Source organism: Benincasa hispida, chromosome 12 (assembly GCF_009727055.1).
Source record: "Benincasa hispida cultivar B227 chromosome 12, ASM972705v1, whole genome shotgun sequence".
Lineage (NCBI taxonomy): Eukaryota > Viridiplantae > Streptophyta > Magnoliopsida > Cucurbitales > Cucurbitaceae > Benincasa > Benincasa hispida.
The window spans coordinates 50,404,085-50,416,212 of NC_052360.1; the positions used below are offsets into that span (position 1 = coordinate 50,404,085).

The 12,128-nt window shown below is 27.0% G+C and overlaps 1 protein-coding gene and 1 long non-coding RNA gene across 2 annotated transcripts in view; one reads left to right on the forward strand and one right to left on the reverse strand.

Moving 5' to 3' along the window:
- Positions 1-1,866: 1,866 nt before the first annotated feature.
- Positions 1,867-4,884, reverse strand: LOC120068161. The gene is made up of 2 exons (XR_005479111.1): positions 4,722-4,884; positions 1,867-2,020 (listed from the first exon to the last, which is right to left on the reverse strand). It is a non-coding gene; the product is annotated as an uncharacterized LOC120068161 (long non-coding RNA).
- A 6,806-nt stretch (positions 4,885-11,690) lies between these two features.
- The window catches only part of LOC120068036 (GATA transcription factor 1), a 1,849-nt gene continuing 1,411 nt past the window's right edge, over positions 11,691-12,128 (forward strand). Inside the window, exon 1 of the mRNA XM_039019707.1 lies at positions 11,691-12,046. Coding sequence (XP_038875635.1) covers positions 11,852-12,046 — 195 coding nt within the window. The 5' untranslated portion in view covers positions 11,691-11,851. The remainder of the gene's footprint in view (positions 12,047-12,128) is intronic.

Sequence of the window (12,128 nt, forward strand, 5' to 3'; positions counted from 1 at the left end):
TATCTTTTCTCTATCTTCAATGATATTTTCTCCTTAAATCTCTATAATTCACTAAGTATTTGAACAATAAGTTTATTGTTAGCTGGTCTTGTTGTCAAAAAATTGAAAAATATTAAAACATGTATAAGGAACTAACTAAATTAAAAGTTTCTATATAGTAATTAAGAACTACATTTAATTTTTTGAATGATAATGACTATACTAAAAAAACATCGACTAAAACATATATTTGGTATATTTTTATTTCAAAGTTTACATGTGTTCTAGAATATAAATGTGATATAATAATTTAATTAACTATTTTCAAATTAAAATTGAGTACAAAATTGATAGCATAATATATAGATTTCAGAGTAAGTTCAACCTTAATGATAATAAAAGAAAATTCTAAGGAATTCCAATAATTAATTCTTATGTGAAGAAGGTTTCCAACTTTTTGGCACATTAACTTGACTTAAAAAAAGAATTGAGCAAATAATAATAATAATAATAATAATAATTAGTTTCATATAATAGCTAATTCAAAAAATAAATTAATTGAATTATGTTTGTTAGTTATTTGTTTAGTTGGTTAAATGATTTTATTTATTTATTCAGAAAAAAATGCTTGTGTGTACGTTTTTCTACTCATTCACTTTTTAATTACTAATAATACACATAAAAACTTATTAATTATTTTCAAATATTAACTTTTTTTTCCTTTTAAAAATAACTCATTGCTTTAGTTAATTAATTAATGCAATAGTATGTTTTTAAAATGTAGTCATTGGAATATTTATTTATGAATATCGAACAACTTTTTTAAAATTATGTAAAAAAAGGTTTAAGACCATCTATAAATAACTTTCATTAATAGATATCTGGAAGTTAATCAAATTCTTCATTTTAATTTATATTTATGTGATTTTTTATTTCCTTTATTAATTACAAATAATTAGATGGACAACCATTTAGATAGGTGTTTGTCTTTTTTTCTTTTTACATTTTTATTAGGTTTTTTTTTAGCATTTTTAAAAATATATATAGCATGTCTGTTAATTAAAATTTTCCAACAAAATTTTATCATTTTATTCTATAAATTTTATGTTTTGTAGTTCATAAAAAATAAATAGATGAAATAATCTAAGTTTTTTTTCTTGTTCAAAGATGCTTGTTTTTATATAATTAGTTTACTAATTTGATTCTATATTACAATTAAAATTGTTAATTATAATATAATTAAATCTAAAAAAAAGTATTATTGAAATTGCAATGAAAAAACTTTGTATTCCGATTCTTCATATTCCAAGTTATTGTTGAAAATGTTGAAAAAAATAAACTTTTACTTATAAATTATCATAAACTTCACAATATTATAAAGATGTGCAATTTAGATAAGTTGTAAGTTTTTCATTTCATTAACCGTTGAAAAATCAAAGAATGGTACAAAATTGATAGGATTTCATAATAACATTTGCTAAATTTTTGTTGAAATTAATTGTTTGCAAATTATTAATTTACATATTAGCCTAACTTAATTTTGTGCCAAATTTAGATTTATTAAAATTATGGAATACAAAAAAGTGTTCTTCCCTTTTTAAATTTCGTTTAATAATTTCTTTGAACAATATCATCTTGAATAGATTTCTCTTATAAAAATATTTATAATACAATTTCAAACACATTATAATAAGTGCAACAAATAAAAGAATTTGAATGCAAAGGAGTTCTCGATTTCCGTTTTTTATTTGTTGTGACATAAATTTACAAAAAAATTGTAACTTTTGTTGACTATCTCTTTAGAAAGACTTCGAATTTTTAATCATAATTTCTATCATCTTATAGAAAATAAACGAAATAATTAAATCAAAATAATGCACCTCGTTCTTTAGATAAACTAAAAGTTTAAGAAAGTAAATTTGTGTGCCTTCAATAGACAACACATACAGTGAAAATTAACAAACAAAAATTTCCATAAACGATTACAATCTTCATCTTCATCTTTAATTTTCAATCTCCATCTTCGCCTTCAATCTTCAATCTTTGAAAAATGAGAATTAACACACAAGGTGAGAAATATCAACTGTGTTTATATATTAAATTTGGAAATAACGTTTATTTATTCTAATTAAATATCAATCTATAATGGTAAATTAAATACAATAGGACCAATTATTACACTAATTATTCAATTCTATGTTATGCTATGTTATTTTTGTTTAGAGGGAGCTTGAAGAAGTTTTTAAAAAATCATTTTACAGTAATAAGTTATAAATTTAATGTATTTAATTTTAAATGGTTCATTTATTTCAAATTAGTCAAATGATTTTTAACTACCATATCACCAATTATTGCAATAATTATTCAATTACATGTCATGTTTTTGTAAAAGGGAACTTGAAGAAGTTTTTTAAAAATTATTTTACAATTATAAGTAATAAGTTATAAATTTAATCTATTTAATTTTAAACTGTTGATTTATACGAATTAGAAAAAGAGTGTAGATGTAATTAATTAAAATATAGAAGGATAAATTTGTCGATTTTTTTTCTTGATCTTGACTTTTTTATATATTATAGATTATAGATATTGTATAGTCATTAATTTGTTGCTTGTTGGGTTCGTCTCATCGTGTTGCTGGTGGGACGTGGAGTTGAGTTGGGTGTGTTCGATGGGGTTTGATGAGGATGTGAGGAGTAAGTTATTTAAAGTCTTGGTGTGCATCGATTTTCTATATTTGGCAGGAGAGGAAACGTCAGTTACACGGCGATCAGCTGATGCTGGCGTCTACTGTGTTTCAACTTATTATATCTATGGTTCGTGTGCGTACTGTTTTGATCTTTATGGACTTATCTAATTTGTCAGATTTCTTCGTTTTTTATTTGGATACTTTAACCCTGTTTGTCCAGTTTCTGAGGTCCTCAGATTGTGATGTTTTTTTTGTTCTTCTAGATGTTTGGTTATTTGTTCGTATTGGTCTTGTTGTTGGTTCTGTTTTATTGGTTCATGAACTGTGGTCTTTGTAGATGCTCTTTTTACATTGGTGCCTTGATCCTGGATTGTGAGATCCCTCTTGTTGTTGTATAATAATATTACCTATTAATATATATATATATATATATATTTCTCAAATGAAAGTCTATTAGATGATAAAAATTGCAACTTAATTCAAGTTTAAATTGAAGATGGTAATGCTTATCAAAATTTAAAGTGTATTTTGATGAAATTGAAAGTTTATGATGAAAATTGATATATCTTGTCATATATTCGGTATATATAGAGAGAGATTTTTACTTTTTACCTTTCACGAAAAAATAAATTTTATGATTATTAATACATTATAATTTGTAATAAAATTTTACTTTCTACCATATAGTGAAATTTTTTATATCATTCTCTAAACTCTTTATATTACTTTATTGTTCAAATTCATGACTTCTTAATAATAGATTGATTGTATTAATCTTCGTATAGTTGAATAAAATAAGATATTAATTACCATCTTAACAATCAATATAAGATCAGAAAAACATCATGAAATATGAATATAAATAATACAACTTTGAAAAAAGTTTTAAAATATCTTTTATATATATATAAAACATGAAAACTTTCTGCCTTTGTCCCGTTGGCAACTTGCAATGGTTTATTTTTCTTCATTTTCTGATTATACTTGATGTGTTTATTCTATACGATAATTATTAGAAGGGTTGAGTACAACAAAATAATTAATTGAGATATATTTTCTAGTTGAAAAACAATTAAGCTTAGAAAGGTTCGAATACCAAATCAATTATTATTTATTGAAAAAATCGATCACACTTCTTTTATTTAATAATTGTGCATCTTTTTCACTTAAGAATAAACTAAATAAGAAATAGCATGAAAGTAATAAGCTAGTTTATTCATAACTATTTGTTTATTTTTTTCAAGTTACTTATTGTCTCAATCGAGAGACCAATAATTCTAATTCCCTCCAGAGAAAAAAATAAGGACTATTTTTAAATATAGAAAAATAAATCAAAATATTTACAAGATATAGCAAAATTTTAGAACTAACAATAATAGACGTGATAGACATTGACAGACTTCTATCAGTATCTATCAATACCACTGATAGGCATTGATACAAGTCTATCAGTGTCTATCAACGTCTATCATTGATAATTCTAAAATTTTGCTATATTTTATAAATATTTTTAATAGATTTACCATTTGGAATAATTTTCACAGAAACAATATATTGCTTCTCTTATCAAATATTGTAAATTATTTTGGTCAGTATTATTAGTTTTTTTTTTTAATAAAAAAAACAATTTAATAAAAGTGTGACAATGGGCCATGTTTACATAACCAATTTGTATAAAAGAAAATATTAAAAAAATTCTAGTGGCTAGAAATAGAGAAAGTACACATGTAGGGTTGGGATAGGTTCAACATCAAGGTAAGGTAAGGGATAGGATGCATTATCTTCCATACAAATAAAACCGCAATAATGGAAACAATAATGGAAAGGATCATTGTACTTTATAAGAAACCAATTTTATTTTGTCTATTGTAGGGGATAAATATTTATAACTTTCAATGTTTTAGTTGTATTTCTTTAATAAGTAGCATAATGGTAAATATAATGATAATGAAATGAACTTTTAATTATTTATTGATTCATAAATCACTATCATTTCAAACAATCTATTAAAAATACATTACATAGATGGTAAAATCTGGTTAAGAAAATTCACCTGACCATCACATGCCATCAACGATAAAATCATAATTTGAGAAAGAGAGAACCTACAAAACAGTAAAAAAAAATAATAATAATACACCGATGTAGTGCATGTGTCATAGAGACTCTAATGCTTAAGTCAGATTTCAACACAATGGTCAGAGTAAGCTTTAATGGCAAAGAAGATGAACTTACCTTGTTGTGGAACTCTCATGCTCTATTTATAATGGAGCTAAAGTTGGTGTTCCCTTCATCCTTTTAAGATTAGGATTAGATTTCCTTTATCCTCTTGAAAACAGACTCTCAATGGACAACAAAAGATATTTTAAATAAAGAACCTACCGAAATACTGAGGCATGTCAGCTCAATTTCTCTGCCCACTTTTGTAAGGAACTCTTTTGGCCTACCATTTCGTTCTAATTTTACTTCCAATGTTTTATTCTCTTTTTAAATTTTTTCATAGGTCCAAAATTACTTATAACATATTAAACGACTGTTTTTCTATATATATAAAAAAATATATTTGGTTTTGATTTTCTAAAATTTTAAGTATTGAAATTATGTGTTTAAGACATGTGATATACCTAAACTTTAATGATCTGTGATCCTCGATCTTTTATATGAATTTGGAATTTGATTATTATTTCCAAAATGTTTTTATTTCCTTTTCTAGCCTTTAAAAATTGATTATGAGTATTCAAATGGATCTTATTCCCTTTCAAATCTATAAATTTGAGGGTGGAGAAACTATCTCCATATGTTAATTTTTCCTTTTCCTTTTTCTTTACACTTTTCCCTTTTCCTTTTTCTTTACACTTACTTTGAAACTCTTTGTTTTTAGTTTCTCTGTTGTAACACTCGAAAAAGGAAATCACATATTAATACATTGTTAAAGTGAGTTTCGCTCAAGAGTAATTGATTTGATTTTCTTCCATCAAGACCGAACGTTTAATCTTCCCTTCTTACAGTTGTTGTGTTTGTTGTTCTTTTAAAAACAAACTTTTTTTTAGAATAGGTGATATTATTATACAACAAAAAAGGGGATCTCACAGCCCAGGATCAAGCATCAAAGCATAAGCAAAAACTGGGCAACAAAACCAAAACAAAACCAACGGGATAAGACCATAACAGAACCAACACATAAATGCAAACTCACAAGCCACCAAGGTGAAAGACAGAGAAAAGAACCCAAAACCCCACAAACTAGGGGCTACAACAAAACAGAGAACAACATGAAGTTCAAAAAAAAAAAAAATTGTACATACACTAGATAAGACCAAGAAGGTCAACTCATCAGGAAGTAGCACGAGCACGAACTGTAGAGACATAAGGTGAACCAGAGCAGACACTGACCTCGGTCGACCTCCATGCAGCCGCCGATTATGCTCCTGCCAGATGTAGTATATGAAAGCACGCTAGAAAACACAAAACAACTTACTACGCACCCCTTTACCCGACCCCACTCGACACAACCAACACAACTCTACATCCCAACTAGCCACCCAATGCGTCGAACCTAACTGACGCAACACACTAGACCACACATCTCTCCCAAATTCACACCCAAAAAATAAATGATCCCGCGACTCCACACCTCCCCCACACAGAAGACACCCCCTCAGACAACACACCCTAACTCCTCAACCAATCTCACGTACCCAACCTATCCCTCACTGCTAACCATGCACAGAAGGAGTGACGCTGAATATACTATAACAAACTTACTAATATATTATAACACCCATTCATAGTTTGTAGGTCCCTCCATACAAAGTGAAGAAGTAAACTTAGAATGCAATGCTAGTATATATAGTCAGAAGTGCAATATAAAACAAAAATGGAAAAACCAAACTGAACCAATCGAATAATTGGTGTAATATGATCTTTGTTTCTTTGTTTAAAATTGGACATTTTGGTTTGTATTTAAAAATAAACTCTAACCAGTAAATTTATTTTAGTATTTTAGTGATTATATTACACTTATGTTTGTTATTTAGGAAAAGGGTCAAGGAAAAAAAAACAAAAATGTCCAATTTCAATACATATAAAAAAATATAATAATTTGAAAAGAGAAAAAAAAAATCCAATTCAAAACAAAAAGTGGAAGAAAAAAGGGCAAACAATTGAGAACTAAATTGATAATAAATCAAACCAAATAAAAATCAATCCATCGGTTTATTCTTTTATTGAACATCGATTTGATTTCTTTTCTTAGAAAACCAATCGGTTTGATTTGGTTCTTGGTTAGCCTCAAAAACGACAAAATGGAATTGACTTCCACCACAATATATAGTATTATAATGGGTTTTAAGTTTTTTTCATCATGTCAATAACTTTGTTGACATTTCATATTTTTATGGTCTCAATATTTTACGTGAGGAATGAATTGACATTTTTATTATATCACAAAATAAATTGACAGAATATAATAAAATTATCAACAAATTGTAATTGATATAATAAAATTTACAAAATACAAAAGAAAAAAAAATTATCAACAAATTATAATTAATTTAGACCTAACATTATCAGTAAGATTTTATTTTACAACAAATAGTAAGAATTTTAAACTTTATTTTTAAAAAAGAGAAACACTCGGAGAGATTTTCAAAAATAGAAAAGTAATGGAAACTATTTACACAAAATAGCAAAATTTAATCTTCTTAATAAAGAGCGATAGAAGTCTATCAGTGTCTATCAGCTATACAAACTGATATAAGTCTATCATTGATATTATATGATATATATTGATAGAAATTTATCGATATTTTTTTTGCTATTTTTATAAATAGGTTGACATTTCTCCTATCCGTAAAAAGTTCTCAAATATTTATTTGTTAATTAAATATTCTTATGGCTTTGTAAACTTGTGATTCTTTAAACAAATTCATTGGAATCTTCCTTAAACAAAAAGGAAAAAATACTGGCATTACCATTTTATTAATATCTATACTATATTAAAAAGCTACAATATTTAGAAAACATTTTAGGACTATTTTATCCTTTTGTCTAAAACTAAATTTATAAATCATGCCATAGTTATTAATAAGGTTCAAACAAACGTGAACAAGAATAAAAAAACCACTAATCTACCACCGATTCAAGCCTTGAATTCTCTTTATTTTCCATTTGTCAGTTTTTAATTTAAATCTTTAGTTATTAATATAATTTTTATTTTTATTTGATTAACCCATCATTTCTTTTGTTGACTTATTAGATATTTATATCTATAATTTTATCATATTACCGTTCTAAAGAGTGGCTAAGGAAATAGTCATTTTTGGACTAATTTAAAAAATCTAAATTGTCCTTATAAATTATTTCTAATGTGGGAGAAGAGGAAATATGGACGGTTAATATATCTATATGATAAGGTCTATTATTGAATACGATGCTCTATTTTGTAACTCATTGAGAGATGATTTTGATTAATGAAATATATAATTTCTTCTAAAAAACATTAATTATTTACTCTTGTTTCACATTCTCACATTATTACATAACCTAAAAAGTATTTAAGAGATAAAAAATGTTACAATATGAAAAATTTAATCCATTTATTTCACATTCTCACATTAATACATAACCTAAAAAATGTTTAAGAGGTAAAAGATGTTATAATGTTTAATCAATTTATTTCACATTCTCACATTAATACATAACCTAAAAAGTATTTAAGAGATAAAAGAGGTTATAATATGAAAAGTTAGATCCATTTATTTTTATAATTAAATTTATAAAATTGATTACTTTAAAGTATATTTAATCAATAGATATAGAATAATTTTTAAACAATATTAATCTCAATTTTAACCATTTCTTTATAAAAATTTATTTCAGAATTTACCATTTTTGCCTTCGTTATAATTAATAGTGGATTTTGAAAATTTTTTAAAATTCAAAATTTTAAAGTTAGATGTTTTCTTTTTTTGAAATAAAAGCTAAAAATACTTTAATTATATAGACCATTTATAATTTTTAAATTTTTGTACATCCAAATGAAGAACATTACTTTCTTGAAAATATAAAATGAAGAGTGTTGGATATTGATACGTGGTCACCAAAATTTATTCTTAATATATGATAAATTGAAATGAAAATACAATCAATATGATAAAATAATTGAAAATACGTCATGCGATGCACGTGTTAAAAAACTAGTTTCAATAAAAGTGACATTTCCATATTGCAACCGTTACTTGCTTCATTCATAAACGAGCTAAAAAGATTGACGATCCTTATTTTATATAATTTTCTAGTAAAAATGGCATTTCATATTTTTATAATAAAATTGGTAAAATTTTTATTATTTTTGTCCTAATTAGAATCAACATTACATCCTATTTACGTTTATGTTATAATAAAAAACATCACACATACACACACATATATACACTGAGATTTGCAATTAAGTTGTATGGTAGAATATGATTTGTTGGCGTTTATAAAATGTTCAAAATTATTTATAAAATTTTTTCTATAATAATAATAAAATTGTAGGCCCACCCCAAATCAAGAATGGGAGAATGGGATTCACCTAAAGTAGGTAAGGAATCTGGTTTCAAATCCTAAAAATTTGTGGACCTATTTTTAAAAAATATCTACCTTTTCCATGACATATATATATATTTAATTTGAACAGATTCTCATTTCAAATCTTAATAAATAAAATCAATTGTATGGCAATTTTTGGGGTTTAAATTCTATTTCCACTATCTGACTTTTCAAAATTAATGATTTTGATACTTAAAAAAGTTCAAAATATATTTATTTGAAGTTTCCATATTTGAAACCCCAACCCAACAATTTTGGTCTTAAGTCTCCATTTCTATCTAATACCTATTTTACTAAACCCATGAACCTTAATTAAGTCAATGCTCCACCTAAGTATTTCAATACATATATATTTCACATCATTACATTATTGAGAACTAGAACATCATCATAATCATAATTTTTTTAAAATAATAATAATAATAATAATAATAACAATGTACTACAAAATATAATAACAACAAATAAAGAGAGAGAAAATAATTAAAAATAATCAATAGTTGAATAACTAGTAAAAATGTTCCAAATTGTTGTTTTAAATGTCTATATTAGACTAGATAAAAAAGAACAATCTTGGATTCTATATATATATATATTTTAGTTTGATTGATTCATATATGTTATATAAGTCATTTTGTTAAGTCAAATTAGTTTCGATTTGGTCCATTCAATTTTAAAAGTTATGTTTTGATTCATTTAGGGGTGTTTGGCCCCAAGTTGGGTTGGATTGGGTGGGTAAGAAAAATTCACCCACCATTTGGTTTACAAATTATTAGAGAGGTTTATTACCTTGTTATTTGTGTTAATTCACAGTTTTCACCTTGTTATTCACATTAACTCTCCCAAATACTTTCCGCTTATAATAATTACTAACTCAATTCAACTCAATTCAACTCAACTCAATTCTGTACGTCAAATACCCTTAGTTGAAGGCTACGATCTTGATTAGGATTTGGTTAAATCTAATACATTACTCATAATTATCTTTCCTCGACCAAAAAAGCTCATGTTATTGTTATTATTTTATAATTTCGTATGTAATCTTAAATCTAACTAAAGTTTGTCCCACAATTAGAAAATCTTAGCTCATTATCTCCGCAATTAAAATGGTCAGTCAATATGATAAACATAGAGATGATGTAAGATTCAACTAAACCACAAAGATTAAATTGAAACGAAACAAAAACTATAGAGAATATTTGAAAATTATAAAACAATGAGAGTCAAATTGAAATTGATCTAAAACTATAGAATTATGTACTTCAATTTAACCTATTTGAAAAAAAAAATGCTATTACTTTGATTGTTAGGTGAAACCTTAAAAAATCAATGCCTGAAATCTTTTGTCTTTGTATCTTCTTTTATTAGACACAAAATGAAAAGTTCATAATTTTATGAGTGATTTTCCAAACTCTAATATGATTCAAGATTTTAAACCATCTTCAAATTTTAGTCAATATTACTTTCTTTTTTTAGTATAATAATATAAAGTATTAACATTTGAACTTTTGACCTTATAGTTTATTTTTAGTACAACAATTATGAAGATGAAGTATCAAGGGATTGACTTCTAAAATAGAACACTATGTCAATTATCATCAAACTAAACACATTTTGATGGAAGCTTTATAGTTAAACCTCTATATATATATATATATATATATCTAAAAAAGTATGGTCGGCTCAAAAATTATTATTATTATTTTTTTGTAGTGGGGATTTTGAGGCTCCCCACTTCCACCTTCATCACATCACATGCACACACACTACTATTCCTATATCATATTCCAAACTACTAAATTTACACTATTGCCCCTCGCGTGGACCCCACGCTCGTACTACTGAAAATTGAAATTGATCACTCAGCGCGTGGAGTCAAAACACTATCATCGCCGCCACATGCGGGGTATGTCTCAAGGGGCCCCACCATTTTTTTCAAATAATAAAAAACTCCTAAATAAAAGAAACCCACACGTGTCTCTCTCCCATTGGCTTAAGTACGTGGAAGAATCTTATTGGTTGCAGTAAAACGACGACATCGTGAACGTCGTCCCAGTCCCCAGACCTCGACACACCATCGATCTCTATACATATACACCCTTTTTCCTCTCCCTAATTTACCCCTCCTTAAACCTCCTAATTACCATTCTACCCTCCCTTTCTATCCCCACACTCTGATCCACGCTAAATACGGTGTACTTCCTCTCAGTATTTGCCAACTCACACTGGGTCCCACTATTTCGATCTTCATCCTTTCACTTCAGTTCTCAGTCAAAGTCAAACCCTCTTCTTTTTCCTAACTCTACACTTCTCCACACATGATTAGTCCCCCATCTTTCTATACGTTATTTAAAAATAAAAGATATTTATTGTTATTATTATTTTTTTTTTTTAAAAAAAACGGAGAGGAAAAATTTACATCCCCTCTTTCGTTTTCCCTCCACTATACCCAAAAACCCTCACGAAGCCATCGTGTTGACGATAATAATAGACTCACAACAACAAAACCTCTTTCTCTCTCTTGAAAACGGGCTCTCTCTCTCTAAAAAAAAAAAAACGAAGAAGAAGAAAAAAGAAACACACACGAAAATGGAGTCTTCTTTGGCTTTCATGGATGACCTTCTGGATTTCTCTTCGGATATAGGTGAGGAAGATGAAGAAGACGACGTCGTTCCACCCTTTTCCGTTAAGCCCAAATCTTCTTCTACCACGGCGGCGGACTCGTCGGAGTTGAACGCCGCCGCTATGCACCCGGATGATTCTTCTTCTTGCCGTGTTTTGCCTGTAAGTCTTTTTTGTTTTTCCCTTTCCCTGCCGGTGGGGATTTTTTTTGGTCCATTACTGAGTTGACTCGCCTGGTTGACTC